Genomic DNA, 17,078 nt, shown 5'->3' on the forward strand with positions numbered 1-17,078 from the left:
ACACACACACATCAACCGAGATGCCCGGAGAGACTGTTGGAGCTCGAGAGGACTGCTAAAATGCATCATGCCAACCACGGAACTGCGTAGGTTTTAGTATAAGCGAATTAGTCGATTAAAAGATCTGCCACTTTATTCATCCCCAAGATTGTTTTTCCTCTTCCTCTCCCCTCCCCTAAATGAAGAGGACTAGGAGGCAGTGTCATTGGAAGGAGATGCTGAATAGAAAGAAAAGAGAGGCACTTGACAGCGCAGCCCTGTGAATGCAGAGACTGTTTCCCTTTTAGCGAGAGACTGAGAGAGAGAGTGTGTAGTGCTTTTCTTTCTTTCTTCCCCCCCCCTTCCCGCTCTCTCTCTTCCCCCCCCCTTTTTTTTTCTTTTTAAATTTGTGTGTTAAATCCAGAGCCATGGGTTGCCTGTTGATTTCCTCTCGACTCGAGAGAAAAGCAAACTGGAATTAAACTGCATCGAGAAAAGTGCAGCTCCTCAGACACGCATACGCACACACGCATAGATACACGGAGAGGAAAGGATGTGGTGGTGGCGGCGGCTACTGGCCTGTCTTAAAGAAACCCAAGTGTGCATCTGATCGAGCACAGCCTGTGATTTCTCACAATATATATATTTGCTGCTACTGATGATGATCAGCTGGTGGGTTTCTTAATTATTTTTCCCCTTCCACAGAAGTGTGTGAGGCTGGTAGTAGAGGGAGAGAAAGGAAACTACAAATCCGGACACCTTCCCCCCCCCCCCAGTTTTGTGTTTCCCTTTCTACACTACAATTCCCATTCCCCCGTCTTCTGATTCGGGAAGGAAAGAGTGAGTGCGTACGAGACAGAGAGGGGGAAATACCGATGGCAGCGAGATGCAGTTCGCTGCCGCAAGCAATGCAAGATTAGATCTCTAAATGCAGCAAAACACTCCCTGAAAACCAACAACCCCGCGGTGCAATCAGACATTTCACTGCTTCTCACTGCACACGAAGAGGGCTTCAACAACAAGCTCAGACTTTCTTCCCCTTCCGTCTCCCTCCTACCACCTCCCCCCCCACACACACACACTCCATCATTGGCATCACAAGCGATGAGTAGCAAATAAGCTTTTTTCCCTTGCTTACAGCCCTGTGGCCACCCTCTTTCCCATGTATATATAAATACACCTATTAAAAAAAATCTTTTTGACTGTTTTTAGAAAAACAACCACCGCTGCCGATTTTTTTATTATTATTTTTATTATCCTTTGTACATCGGAGATTCAAGGATCGGGAACACTTCACCTACCCAGAGGACAAGATCTTTTTGCAAATTTTCTGGTTTTTGAAATCCTCCTCCTCCTCCTCCCACTGCTGAAGTTGGACAGCCGAAGTAACTGCGAGGGGATCGTGAGCACGGCAAACGCTTACTGAAACGCTGCCGAAGCTGCTTCCCCCCCTCCTTCACCCTCCCGATCGCTCCCTCCCTCTGAGCTACATGGTCCATTTGCTGCCTCTCATCCTGTGTCTCTGCAGATGTGTTAGAGCAACAGGTTCAGGAACTTAAAATATAGGGGTGGGGAGAGAGAAGGCGAGRAAAAAAAAAAGAGAGACACCGCAGGAGGAGGAAAAAGAAACCCAGTGCAGGAGGCAGAGAAGACGGGGACAACCCTGGTCGCCGCTGCAGCTGCTGCCACCCCACCCCCTGCACGGGGATGTACCTTTCCATTTGTTGCTTCTTCCTCTGCTGGGCTCCCGCCCTGTCGCTGAAGAACCTGAATTACTCGGTGCCAGAGGAGCAGGGAGCGGGCACGGTCATCGGCAACATCGGCCGCGATGCGCGGCTGCAGCCGGGCGCGGCGGGTGGCGGGCTGCTGCCCCCGGAGCGCGGCGGYGGCCCCGGCGGCCGTGGCGCCAAGTCCACCTTCCGGGTGCTGGAGAACTCAGCCCCGCACCTCCTGGATGTGGACGGTGAGAGCGGGCTGCTCTACACCAAGCAGCGCATCGACCGTGAGGCGCTGTGCCGGCGCAGCGCTAAGTGCCAGCTGTCACTCGAGGTCTTCGCCAATGATCAGGAGATCTGCATGATCAAGGTAGAGATCCAGGACCTGAACGACAATGCACCGGTTTTCCCCTCTGACCAGGTGGACATGGACATCTCAGAAAATGCTGCACCAGGCACCCGCTTCCCCCTCACCAGTGCTCACGATCCAGATGCYGGAGACAATGGGCTGCGCACCTACCTGCTCACTCGTGATGACTATGGCCTCTTCTCCCTCGATGTGAAGTCCCGTGGTGACGGCACAAAGTTCCCAGAACTGGTGATCCAGAAGCCTTTAGACCGTGAGGAGCAGAGCCACCACACTCTGGTACTGACAGCACTGGATGGTGGTGACCCACCGCGCTCGGGCACTGTGCAGATCAATGTGCGTCTCATTGACTCCAATGATAACAGCCCTGTCTTTGAGGCTGCTTCCTACGTGGTGGAGCTGCCAGAGAACGCGCCACTGGGCACTGCTGTCATCGACCTCAATGCCACGGATGCCGACGAAGGCACCAACGGGGAGGTGCTCTACTCATTTAGCGGCTACGCGCCTGAACGCGTCCGTGACCTCTTCAGCATCGATCCACAGAGCGGCCTTATCCGTGTCAAGGGCAACCTGGACTATGAAGAGAACGGCCTCATTGAGATTGACGTCCAGGCCCGAGACCTGGGGCCCAACCCTATCCCCGCACACTGCAAGGTCACCGTCCGCCTCATTGACCGCAATGACAACGCACCCACCATTGGCTTTGTCTCCGTTCGCCAGGGAGCGCTGAGCGAGGCTGCCCCACCAGGCACAGTCATTGCCCTGGTGCGGGTCACCGACCGAGATTCAGGCAAGAACGGGCAGCTCCAGTGCCGGGTGCTGGGCGGTGGCGGCGGGCCCGGTGCCGTCCCCTTTGCCCTGGAGGAGAACTATGACAACTTTTACACTGTGGTCACTGACCGGCCTCTGGACCGTGAGGCACAGGACGAGTACAATGTGACCATCGTAGCCCGTGATGGGGGCAGCCCCCCGCTCAACTCCACCAAGTCCTTCTCTGTCCGAATCCTTGACGAGAATGACAACCCACCCCGCTTCAGTAAGAGCCTTTATGTGCTGCAGGTGCCTGAAAACAACATCCCCGGAGAGTACCTGGGCTCTGTCTTGGCCCAGGACCCTGATCTGGGCCAAAATGGGACAGTCTCTTACTCCATTCTGCCTGGGCACGTTGGCGATGTCTCCATCTACACCTACGTCTCTGTCAACCCCACAAATGGTGCTATCTACGCCCTGAGGAGCTTCAACTATGAGCAGACCAAGCACTTTGAGTTTCGTGTTTTAGCCAAGGACTCAGGTTCGCCCCACCGCGAGAGCAATGCCACAGTACGTGTAACCGTGCTAGATGTCAATGACAATGCACCTCTCATYGTCCTACCTGCCCTCATCAATGACACTGCTGAGCTACAGGTGCCTCGCAATGCTGGTGTGGGCTACCCTGTGGGCACCGTCCGCGCCCTGGACAGTGACTTTGGGGAGAGTGGGCGCCTCACGTATGAGATTGTAGAAGGCAATGAGGAGCACCTCTTTGAGATGGACCCAACTAGTGGTGAGATACGCACCTTGCACCCCTACTGGGAGGAGCTCAGCCCTGTGGCTGAACTGGTGGTAAAAGTCAGTGACCATGGCAAGCCCAGCCTTTCTGCAGTGGCCAAGCTCATTGTCAGGGCCTTGGCCGGGCCCCTGCCCGAGGCTGGCGAGCCGCAGGTGAATGGCGAGCAGCATCGGCGACCACACTGGGACTTGTCACTGCCCCTGATCGTGACCCTGAGCACTGTCTCCATCATCTTGCTGGCTGCCATGATCACTATTGCCGTGAAGTGCAAGCGAGAGAACAAGGAGATCCGCACGTATAATTGTCGCATTGCCGAGTATAGCCACCCTCAGCTGGGAGGAGGGGGAGGCAGTGGCGGGGGAGGAGGAGGCAGTGGCAGTGGAGGGGGCAAGGGCAAGAAGAAGAAGATCAGCAAGAATGACATTATGCTGGTGCCCAGTGAGGGCGAGGACAGCCGGGGCCCCCTGAATGTCATGAACGTGGTGAGCAGCCCATCCCTGGCTACCTCACCCATGTACTTTGACTACCAGACCCGCCTGCCCCTCAGCTCTCCCAGGTCTGAGGTGATGTACCTGAAGCCCGCCTCCAACAACCTGACTGTACCCCAGGGACATGTGGGCTGCCACACCAGCTTCACAGGGCAAGGGACTAACGCCAGCGAGGCTCCCCCGAGCCGGATGTCCATAATTCAGGTAGGAGACTTTTAGAATACCCTGGACCTCGCTTTAGACGCTGGTTTAACTTTACCTTTTGTCTGCAGTGAAATCTGCTGTAAGGCACTGCTGAAGGGACCAACATAAGTCACTTAAAAGAGGTGGTCTTAATATAAAAGTGGAAGCAGATCGCATTGGTGGGTCTGCTTCTGTAGTCACACAGGTGTTTTCTGTGTGACTCAAAAGTAAATCTGCCCTGAAGTAAATGGAGTTATAGCAGTGTAAAAGAGGTGCATGTGAAAGTGCAGGCAGGTATTTCATACATTTGGGGCACTTTGGGGTATTTTCCCAGAAGATCATCAGACAGAGTTGGGATCATCTACAGGTTTCGCTTTATTTTGATTTGGGGTGGAGAAGGGGGAGGACGYATCTGAAGTAGTCATGTCATTTGCAGTAACTAACAGAACATGGGAGAAACTCTACACACTGAGGACATCTATTGCAACAGTGTATTATAGCCCTCCAATTCTGTATGTAAATATGAACTATCTTTCCAAGATGTATGATTTTTTTTAAAAAAATTATTTCCTTCTTCAGAATATATATACATAAATATTTATTTTTGACGCAGAACAGTATCATTGGGGCCCCATTGCCTCCTCCTCTCCCCATAAACAGTCARACCTTCAGCGTTAAAAATTTTGCTTAGTCAAGTAGAAAAAAATGTGTGCAGTGATTCCCTCCTACCCCCAAATGTTAACAAAATTCACATGCTGTCATAAAACAGCAAAACAACTAGTCAAATTTCCAGTAGCCTGAATCAATATTGATTATTGCTTTATATTGAAAGACTTACATGCTCTGTTTTATACCAAAGCTCATTTAGAAATTACAGCTYGGCTGCATTCTGCTGTCAGTTATATCCACACTGTATTACTGACTTTCTGTGAATGTGAGGAATGGCAGAATTTGGGCCATTTTAATTGTTAGCAAATAGCTTAAAGTACAAGCTCAGAAGATATATTCCAGAGTGGAGAACTTGCAGATTGAAAGTGAGGGCAGAATTTGGCTCCAGTGGCTCCAGCTGATTTAATATAAAGTATTACTTCATGATTAATGCATCTTAATGTTCAAAAACTACAGGTATGTTCCAAAGTGATTTTTAACGTTTGGATTGAATGCAGGCTCTGGATAATGACTATTAAATATATTTGAAATGTCATATCTGTTTTGTCCTGTGGTTCTCCTAATATGCTGTTCTGAGTCATAGGGGAATGAGCTGAGTGTATCAGAAGTGACACAGACTCATTTTGTGTACGCAGCTAGTGGGAAAGAAGTTGCACTGTAGACACTTGATGTACTAGAAGAAAATTCACAATACCTTTGAATTATCATACTGTGCGGTCTGTGAACATCGAATGTTCTAGTTGCCAGCTGCATCTAATTTTATAAAATAAATAGAAGTAGCCACTAGTATTTGGCAAGTTAAGTAACCAAAAGTCTAGCAATTGATTGTCCGTAAGTTCCGTAAGTTGAATATTTACGTTAAAAGCAAAAAAAAAAATAAGGCTGTCTGTACAAGGCTATGAACTAATTCTGAACCCACTATTTATTGAGTTGTGTCACAGAAACAATTTCATTTTATGCCTATTATAAAATGGTGTTGCTGTTGATTAGGTGAGTAGAGCAATACTTAAAATCTGAAATTGTTTTTAACAAAAAGTGACACTTCAGGAAGAAGTTTAGGTTAGGGCACACTGAAGATAATTTGGTTTATAATTCATGCTTTAAAAACAAGTAATTTTCAATGACACTTGTTTAAGTAATGTCAACTTTTTTACTGTTAAATGGAGTGGTCAGAATGCTTTTTTTTTCCAAGTTGTAAGTGTATTAGTTACTGAAAGATAGAAAATAATACTTTCCTACAACCATGTAATGTTTATATAAAGCAATTAATTCATGTATTGATGCTACTGAGTAGTAAAGATTCAATTGTAGTGTAAAATCCCTATGGAAAATATGATTCCTTTTTTACAGTGTTCACTGTATAATATCAATCATGATTTTTTTCTTGAGATCTATATAAAGCTAAAAGAGGAATTTCCTCCCTTTAAAATGTGTGTTGTGGTTTCTGTAAGAGTTTTTGATATGGTAACCGTAGCAAATGTTAACCATAATTCCTCCTAGTACATACTGGCATATCTTTTATTTTTGTTTTCCCTTAGTATCTATACAAAGTGTTTTGGATATTTAGGTGGTCTAACCAATAGATTAGGAAACACTCATTTTTCACTAGTGAAAAATTGAACATACTATTAACAGTGTATTTTGTAATTATACTAAAAAACAAATACACTATATAACACATGGTATTTGGGCTCTGCTTGGGAAAGACCTAGAATTAAAGCAGTTAGGTGGAGAAATCTYGTCCTCTTTACTATACTTTTGTATTATTAAAATATATTTTATATTCTATATCTCCGTATCCCTAGAGTAAATTTTATACAAAATTTGTACTTAGAACATAGATGCTACTTTGTGTCTGGTACTGTACTTCCAGATCATGTAAAATTCAAATTGCAAACTTATACAGAAAGTCTAAATGATGAGCCCTCTCTCTGGATCTAATATACCCTTAATTGCTCYAGGAAACCTGTTTCTAGAAAAGTAAATTGCACAGTTAGGAATCAAAGGTATAGCCAGTATAAAAAAAAGATACAGAATCCAAACAGCTGCTGTATCATCGCCTTTCGTTAATCAATTCCAAAAGCATTTTCTTCACTACCTCAGTAACACAGAGCTAAATGATTGTGCAAGTGTACTCTAGCAAATATTCATTTTATTTTTTTTTAGAAATATTACTGAGCCACAATAATCCCGCACTATATAATTCATACAACTGAACTGCTTTCCTTCACTCTCATTTTCTCAGCAAGTATTTAATGGCAGAGTTCTCTAGCAGGAGATTGCTATTAAAACATATATATTTAAAATATGCTGTATTACTTAGTACATTCAACTGATTCTATAAATATTTAAAATCAGATAAATAATTGCTTTCTCAGTAAGATCCAGATTTTTTCACTCTTATTAGGAGTGCATAACACTTGTTCTGCTTTGCAGTCAGAGTCAGTAAAGTCAATAGACCAGAGTATGATTCCCTTATTTATGCTGGATAGTATTTTATCCTACAGATATCCCAATTAAAATCAATGAATACCTGTGGAGTAAGGTGCTATTTAGTGACTATGGGTTTCAGGCTGACCCGAAAGGACCAGCAGCTGAATAAAATGCGGCCTGATCATGAGTAAGAGCAGTCTAACATTATCTCTCTTTAAGTGACTTCTGTTATACCTTAGTAACAAGTTTTAACGACTTTTTTTCTTACTTCTTTGCAGCATCTATCTATTTCTGATGGTTTTATATGTTGCTTATATGAAACAATGAAGTTTTTTGAAATCGTAATTAAGTGATTTAAATATGCATACGTTATATATGTATAGAATTTTGGATAAATAGCTAAGGATGCTGAATACTTTGAGCATTTATTGATACAAGAAACTTGCAAGTGCTTAGGACCTCTGAAAATCAGGCTATTTGTGATTTAATCTACACTTAAGAATGGTATATACAAAGAATAGTGTTTAACTATGCGCTGAGAAGTTAAAACAACTACATATTAGCATATTTCATCATTTTTAACTTCACCAATCATATTCTAAGCATATTGTAGAAACAGTACTTCCAAAGGGCAATTCAGTTAAAAGAAAATAYTTAGATATAAACCAATGTTATGTAGTCCTGATTGCCAGACTCAAAATTCTTGGGAAGCTTTGAATCATTTAAGATCCAAAATAGACATTTTTGCTGGGAAGACAATGGAATCTCTACAAAACTGAAATATTTTTTTTTTCATTGACCTTAAAGACTCCTGGGCAAATTCTGTTCATCTCATTCTGGTGAGTAAATCAAGCTGGCCTGCTCACCTGACTAAGAGAAACAGGATTTTACTCTGTGTTTGAAGAAACAGACATAAAATAATCTGCGTATGCACATATGTTCACATCATTCCTTTAAAAAAGTTCTATGTTAATCAGTTCATGTTAACACAGGAAAGCTTAAGAGCTCTTTCTTAAGAGCAAGCCCTTGTTTCCTTTCCTTCAAGTTTCTAGCAAGTAAAAGTGTGAATGGATAAAGGAAAATAGGTTCTAGAAATTGATTCTTTAAAGTGTAGGAAAACTGTCTACATCTGCAAGTCATACTGATAATCCTAGAGATTATTTATTATTATACTTGTGATGCAGTGCAGAGATTTGTAAATATATCAGGAATGAGACAGGAAAACATAATGGAAACGGTGGTCACAGCTTTTATTAAACAACAACAAAAAGAGATGAAACGTTACAGGAGGCTGTCAAGCTGGGAAGCGCTACATCTACAGTAGTGGGCAGTCCTGTAGCATTTTAAAATAAAGTATAATCTAAGTATAGGTTATTCTTAATACTTCAGGCACCTGTGGTTTATGATGTGTCAACAATTACTGCCAAGGCCCAGTGCAGCCTTATTGTAAAGTGTCTAGTAGTATCTAAGAGGATACAGTCTTCAGGGGAAATAAAAWAAATAAATAAATAAAAATAAAAAAAAATAAAAAAATCCATAAACTTTATTCACGCTGCTCTTTATTAGATATGCTATTGTTCCACAGTTTGCCTTGAGAAGCTTCTGCTCAGAAATTTCARTGGGGATTTTCAGAAAGAAGTACGCAGCTGCTGCAGTATAAGGAGAACCAACTTTACTTACAGAAGTTGCATTTATTCTCAGTGTTTTAAATTCCTGTCTCAAAAGAGGTATCAATTTTGAGTGCCGTCTCTTCTTCTGCCATTGAAGAATGTTACTTTTTGCTCAGTAGAGCTGGTAGAAGTTAACGTTACACACWGAGAGGAGAATGAGGAGTTCTGCACATTACAAGTTTGCAGGTTTGTACACTATAATTACCAGTATTTTGGATTTCACAGCTACATATTCTAGGCCCATATCTAAAGACACTAATTTGTCATCTGATGATATTTTGGAACCACTGGGCTAAGAAGCATTATGGTAGTATTTCAAATCTGTATGGTAAGGTTAGATGTCTTGCAAAATAATTCCTTTAAATGTGTTAAATGTGTTACATAGTTCTGTAGCTTTAGGTTTACTTATTTATTGAAGTCAATACAAGGGTTGGCTGCAGAAGAAGTGCAAGATGGGACCTTTCTATACTTTTTTTTTCCTCCCAAAAAATATTCTTTTTTTTTCAAGATATACTGCATAAAACTGTGACACAAACTACATACATTTTAGGACCAGATCTGATAATTTATAGCTCCCTATGGCATCCACCTTGACTACTGAAACAAGCAGAGTAAGTAGGACTGAGCTACAATTTTGCATTGCAGCTGCTCTGATCTTGGGTATTGATCTTCTTATCAGTAAGGTCTAAAGCAATGTTATTTCAAAAAGAGCATTCCTGAAGTACAGAGCTTCATATGAATGCCAAATGCTCAGTATGCTATAGGATTAAGCAATAAAAAAAATTACAATAGAGGAAAAGACAATTTAAGAAGTTGAAGTAGRAAATACTGGTGTAAGAAAGTAAATKATACTGTTAGAATATTAATTCTCATTAAGCAATAAATTAAGAATAATAATGTCTCCATAGAATTTGCAACTTCATAGAGGAAAAGTTTAAGCRATAAAGAAAGTTAGTGCAGCTAAAATAAATGCATCGAATAATACARTATTTACTGGACCACAGGTCTCAACAGCTCTTAAAGTTGACTTTCCTCATGTTGATGCTCACTTTCACTGCTAAGTCTTAAATGGAAAAATTCATGTGAATGTGCGATTATCAGTCCAATTTTACAACCGATCCTTTGATGAGTTGTCTTTTAATAATAAAACGGCCAAGTTGCTGTTATCCTTCCCTACACAGACTCAAAGGCACAGGCCTATTTCTATTTCTGTCAATRGCATAATTTTGACTTCATCATTGATTTCAATGGTTCAAGATCAAATTGTGACTGAGATTTTCACTGACTGAAGCTAAGAACAGTGGTCTTAGCTTATTTTTAGACCTTTTGTGATTTTTTTACAGCTTCTTTACAAACAACAGTTGAGGAGACTGGAATTTAGAAGATTTTATAGCTATGATTTGAATAGTAACATGATCAGGTGTGCAGCTGAAAGAAGAAATCAAAGACTCCATTGAACATTTTGCTGAACATGTTCTTTTCATGTTTTTTAAAAAGTGTAAAGAATACACCATTATCCTTAAAATTCAGCAAATACTGTTACCTGGTAAATCATCATTACCTACATGTGAATTATTTTCAAATATCACTTAGAAGTAAGAAATCATAGATAGAAACTTGTTTCTCTAATGAGACAAAAATGTCACAAAAAATTTTTGCCCAAGTCATAAAATTTGACTATAAATCAGATAATATTTGTTTTTAAATGGAATGTTTCCTATTTATTTGAAGCAAATTTTATTACTTTCGTCATCTTCCTTCTCAGGAAATGTTAATTTACCAGGCAATATTCACATTAAAAAAAAAAATCCTGCTTAATTTCTCTTTCCTTTAATATTCCTGCAAAGGTTAAAATGCCCCACCAAATTATTTTTAGATTTTGTTGCACGAAGTATTCAATCTATATAATAAGCATATACATATTTGAGTTTTTGTTTTCTTTCTGAAGAAAGCGTATAGAATTCATGGCAGCAGTCTAGAGATATCTCCTCAAGATTGAGGAATGCCCGCACATATAAAGAAAAGACATTTTGCTTCTAGTATCAGTATTTCCAAACAGGTAAGAATTTTCTGTGAGAGGAATTTAAACAATGATTTGTTGACCAGAGCAGAAACTCAGCCCTGTTTTTGTCTTTGAAAGTAGAGAAGCAATGCATTGATGTCAAAAGGCTGGTGTAGAATGATTGGGACAAATTTTTGCAGCAGATAGCCTGAACGCTTCATACATTCAATTGTAACACTTCTTCAGCCTTAAGCAGAGAAGTGGGTGAAATTAATGCTTAAGGGTTCAAAATATAGGTAAAAAGTAAAACTCTCAGGGGAACACAGGCTCTTAAACACACGTACAAAAAAAAATAGTACTGGGAAGAGAGTGACAAAATCATTTCAAGGATTTTTTTTTTTTTTTTTTTTTTGAATAAGAAGCATTCAAGGGCTTTGTTTCACTTATATTTTTAAGGGAGAAGCGGGGAGATTAACTAGTTGGTGTGCTTTTTACTGATATAATGGGATGTAACTGAGTAAACTGACATAAGTCTTAGCCAGGGTGCGTTCTAAGCCCTTGTAATACATCTGTCATGGTCTTTTTAGTGCAATCTTTATTTTTTATTTTGCCATAGACTTTTTTTTTTTTTTTTTTTTAACAGAAGATTCTGGATTAATTGCTGTCAATTCTGAGTCAAAAAATATTATGAATAATTTTAAATAAAATAGTATTAAGTACTGCATTTAAGAAAAAGCAAATACATATGAATGCTCCTGTTAATTAGGATATTAGGCAGTGCTTTATATAACCTCCTTAAGTAGTCATATATTTCTAGCTAAATCCCAAAGGCTGCTGCATACAATTGCTGCTTATTAAGGTCACAAGAGAAGCATATCTTTACTGAATTGCTTCAACGAGTTATTGCTGTTACCTTTACAGAAGGCATAGCATAAGATTGGTTCATCTCTTACTTAAAATGAGAAGATACCTCTTTTTTTTGGTCTGGAGATGTCTCCTCAAAATTGAGGAGTCTCTGTACATATAAAGAAAAGACATTATTGAATTGTTTCAGGCAATTATTAGTGTGACTTGCATAGGACAGCATAAAGATCCACCTGCATTTCACTTCCGTGCAGTGAGGGCGTATTTCCTCTTTCAACTCTAAAAATAATCAGTCCCAGGCTGAACTATTGTCAATTTAGCATGCTAAAGCATAGCTGGATAAGTAAAATCCATCAGGTGAATACAGTGTTTACATTAACCATAGACCTTTCTAGTGTTTTTGTCACTTCTGTATCAGTCCAGAGTTCCTCTGGGTTGTAAAATACTTTTACCCGTAATAATAATAAAAGTTTCTGATGGTATCCACGTTCCATACCGGGTGATTGTGCTGCAGGCTCCAATGCGTGGCAAAGGAGGACTCCAAAGGTAAAAGTATTGTTGCAAGATACAAGCACATAATTTCCGTTGTGTAGGTGGGACCTCTGATCGATGCATTGTAAGTTCTTTCAGTGATAGACATGTGAAATTAGTTCCAGGCAGTGTTTCAGACAATCTATTGATATATGTTTGACACGCTTATATTTGCCTGTACTAGTTCTAGTGACACTATGATTACTGATATTTGCAGTCCTTGCCCTGGAATGCTTCCAGGCAGTTTTATTGTATTGAAATGGCTCTTACAGTTCATTGAGCATCTAGCATAACACTGTTGAATATGATTGGCGCGTTTGCATATATTTATTTCAAAAAAAAAACCAGACAGTTAAACTGCATAATTATGGGAAAACGAATCATAACAATAAAAGACCATTTAAGTTAACAAGCTTTGTGATCAAAGGATAAATACAGGTTGGATAAATGAAACTCTAGATGTAACTAATCTACATAAATAGGCTTTGGTCTGATTAGAGGAAAGGAATATATTAAAATAATCTAAAGGTATTAAAAAGCATTTTACCTCAGTAGTTTTATAACATCTGGTTTTATTTCATCTTATTTTTAATGTTTCTACTCAATAAAAATAGCTGTGTTCAGCAATAAACTACTTTTATGTGTTTTTATTTCTGGATTAACAATGTTTACAGTGCAAAGAAAGTCTAAAATAACACAAGTAAACAAAAGTAACATCATAAGTTTTCATTCTAATGTGAATACATACTGTGTCAAAAACCTTAAACATTTTTTAATGTCTTAATTTTAATTCTTTTTAGTGTKGCAATGGGGTTTTTTGATTGATTTTTAATTAAAGAAAAACATTAGAGGGAACATTTAAAGGACAATTTCTTGTTTACTGTCTTTATCAGCAGAGAGCAGCCTTTGTAGTGTTTGAAAGCTGGTGCATTAAAAATCAATTTCAGGTCTTCAAAGCTATAAACTCTTGCTTGCTTTGTAGATATATACTGTTTTTAAAATCATTGGAAGCACACTTGACAATTGAATTAAAAAAAAAGGTAAATAATAGCTTCATCAAAATTTTGAAGGATTTTAATGTATTTTTAATAATAGCTAAAGAATTTTTACAGAGAACTGACATATGAATCACAATTTATACCTTGTAAATGATTAATTTGTTCCTAAAGACAGTTATGTGTATTCATTTATTGAGTTCCGTTTTAAACTTTTGTTGATGTCATTCTGTTGTTTTTAATGAATGCCATGATTCAAACACAGAACATGTCAGTCAGTATCTTTACTTACTACATTTCTGCCTAGTTCTTTGCTGATTGCTAAGCAACCACTTATGGTTAAGATTGCTTAGCTACAATTCACTAAAAAGGAATTAAAAAAAAAAAAAGTGAGCTAAAGTGGGCAAAACAAATTTTCATTAATACTTAATGCCATTATTTAAATTCTATAAAATTTTAAATTTGACTTTATAAAAAAAAAGAAAAAGAGCAGCTGTTTTAATAATGCATTTTGGATTTAGCACTTGGACTTCATTTACTGCTATTGAGCAGTAGACAGTTATGACAACAAAACTGCTATGACAGTTTTTCCACAAATCTAAAAAGAGTGGTATCRTTTCCTTAATCAGCACGTAAGTAATTTCAAGGGCTATAGAAACTAACTTTCTTTTATATGTATAATTGTGTTAGTATTATGTCTCACAAGGCATGATCCTTCAAATAGTTACTCAGTTAATATTTTAATTTAGGTCAGTAGAACCACTGATTTAAAGAGATCACTTACAGGAGTAGAGTTGCTGATATGTGCAAGTATGTGCAGAATTCAGCCTTGAATCTGTTAGTCTTTATTAGCTGAACTGTTCCCTGTTGCTCTCTCCTTTGCTTTAAAAACATTGCAAAGCTGTAAAAGCCGTTCATTTCACTTAGCCTCAAATGCATTCTCTAGTACTCTATTGAGATAGTCCTGATGTCTGAATATTTGATTTTTTTGCTTTTTTGCATAGACTTGTGTAATTTGATATGCAGATTTGAAGATCATAAAAACAATCCTGCTTTGATGATCATGAGCAAGATTATCCAGCCACAGCTGTAAAGTACCAAGTGTGTTCTCTTCTGATCTCTTCATCATTTCAGTGGATCAAATGACAATAAGAATATAGTGGAATTTAGAGTGCTTAGGAAAAATGAATTTAACAGCTTTTTAAATGCCTATCAGGAAGTCTTGGAAACTATTTAAATGTCTAGACTCCACTTCAGATAATATAACTGTGTATGTATGAATATGTATGTGCAGGTACATGGAAGCAGAAGCAACATGGTTCCAARAGAGCTATCTAGCTGGACAAAAAGCCAGCTAATGATGAGCTAGCAATGCAGGTCTAGGTTTTTTATATATTGTTTATGATCTACAGATAGTTGTGTGCTTTGGAAGATACTGTTAATCTGCGTCTTTTAATAGAAAACCTCAAATTTAGAGAGAAATTATATTGTCATGTTTTCCTGAGGCAAGAGTATAGGTAAGGAAGAACCTCATTTTCTGCTTTATGGTGCAAGTTATACATCTTAGTTAAAACTGTGCACCCCACTATTAGCCTTCAGGACTGAGAGTAATGATGAAGAGGAGGTATAAGTCATGTGAAATGTGAGCATAATCAGCATTCAATCACTTTTATTAACAGCATTAGGTATTAAAAAGCACATGGTAGTTTGCGTCCCTTGGCTTCGAGGTAAAGAACCTATCAGTCAGCTGTGTAGCTCCAGGGCAAAAAAAGACTGGTAAACAAGGAGTTTTATGGTATTTCTTTCAAATTATAGCCTTCACTTTGTCTAAGTCTTTAAAAGTGTTATATCTGTTTAAAACACCTGTAGCTTCTTTTCAGGCTTAGCTGAATAGAAGATTGGAAAAGGCAGAAATAACTACATGAATTTATTTTATTATTTATTCATTCACTATCATTATATATATCTTCCTCAACAGTGAACATCTCACCATCACGATAAAGTGATTGCAATGAAATAACGATTTCTTGCAAGTGTAAAATAGTTCATTTTAAGGACTCTCATGTGCACATTTGTTTCAAACAGACTTCTAGAATTTTGAAGAGCACTTTAATTTCAGTTCATTTAATATATACGTACACCACAGAAGCACAGCCTCTTTTCTTGGTCCTTCTTTACTTTGCTCCTGCAGAGGAATCTTAGAAGTGCGTAGCTAGATTTCCAGATTTTGACCAACTTGCTGATCTGATTTATTTGAATTAAAAAGTACATCAAGAGAAAACTGCTTYTATAAACAAATACAAACTTCAGGAATTTTAGCTAGTATTGTCAAAGATCTTCAGACTGAGATAAACTGCTTGCAGTCGTACTGGTCCTGCTGATATCAGTAAATGAAGAAATAGGCATACATGTTAAATAGCTGGAGAGAGAATTATTTAAAGGAGATTATTTAAAGGAAAGGGTTTGTTCTGATTTAAATTTTGAGCCATAGGTTTTCTATAGTATTTTATAATAAAGACAATTACACAGTAATTTGGGTTAGAATGCATGCCCAGTTCCCTATCTCAAAACCCAATTTGTTACTACCCGTGGCTATTTCTATTAAAAAAAATAAATAAATAAAATAAAAAAACATAATTACTATGAGTCTCAGCAGTCTAAGAGTAAATTTTTGCAATTACAATACCTCCCTTGGGCAGATGTGTGAAAATGGCAGATTAATTTCTGCCAGTATCTGCCTGTTTCTTGTACATTCTTAAGGTTGTTAGTAGTTTGGATCATCATTATATTAGTACTGTTTGTTGCACTGTGGTTAAGGTTAAAGCAGCAATTTTGCTACAAATCTTTAGAAATAGGGTTCTGCACCATTTCCTTGGAAATCTTCTACTCTGAAGCATGACACACAAGGTCCTAGAGTAAGATACTAATTCTGTTTTCATGGAGGATGATTGATTTTGCTCTTGATCTTTGTGKATTTTAGAAGAGCATTTTATATTATTTTATGCTTGAGAAGATTTAAACAAAAACAACCAACAAAYCAAAGTTTATCCATTTTTAGAATCTTCTGATGAAGTTAACAAAGCTGTGTGTGAACTTTAGGCCATACTTGGCCCTTAGTATTTTATGTTTCTTGTTTTCTTTGCAAAAGCATAATGGGCTATTTAGGAAGGAACAGCAGTAAGACAAGATGAGGACCTGAAGCTACACAAACAAATAACTTGCCGTGGAAATAATCTAATTCATCTCCTMAAGAACTTTTTTACCTACACAAAGTTTTGAGAATGTATGTATAGCAGAATGGCACACACAGATTTTGATCCCAGAGGTCATTTTGAGTGCATAGACTTCACTCCATGTTGAGTCCCAGTGAAGTTGGCACGGCTTCATGTGGGCTCATGATCCACCTGCAGGGAGCAGCATTAGTCTATGTTAGACATTATAAGGTTTGAATATTTAGGAAGAGCAGTGTGAACAATCTTATTTATTTTCCCTTTGCATGAATTTTTATTTGAAATTTCTTATGTTGTACCTACCTATCATGCTCCCCACACACACTTAGAAAGAGGTTTCTTATTTTATTTATTTTTTCTTTTTTTCCCCCTTTCTTTGACTATGGTTTTGGCTTCTGTGATG

General features: G+C 38.8%; 1 protein-coding gene across 1 annotated transcript in view; it reads left to right on the forward strand.

Annotated features, from left to right (window-relative positions):
- The window catches only part of PCDH17 (protocadherin 17), an 86,499-nt gene that overhangs the window by 895 nt on the left and 68,526 nt on the right, over nt 1-17,078 (forward strand). The window contains exon 2 of the mRNA XM_085309482.1: nt 1,192-4,302. Coding sequence (XP_085165608.1) covers nt 1,687-4,302 — 2,616 coding nt within the window. The 5' untranslated portion in view covers nt 1,192-1,686. The remainder of the gene's footprint in view (nt 1-1,191; nt 4,303-17,078) is intronic.

The sequence above is a fragment of the Rhea americana genome, unplaced genomic scaffold (genome assembly GCF_003343005.1).
Source record: "Rhea americana isolate MKP2758 unplaced genomic scaffold, rheAme1 scaffold_3, whole genome shotgun sequence".
NCBI lineage: Eukaryota > Metazoa > Chordata > Aves > Rheiformes > Rheidae > Rhea > Rhea americana.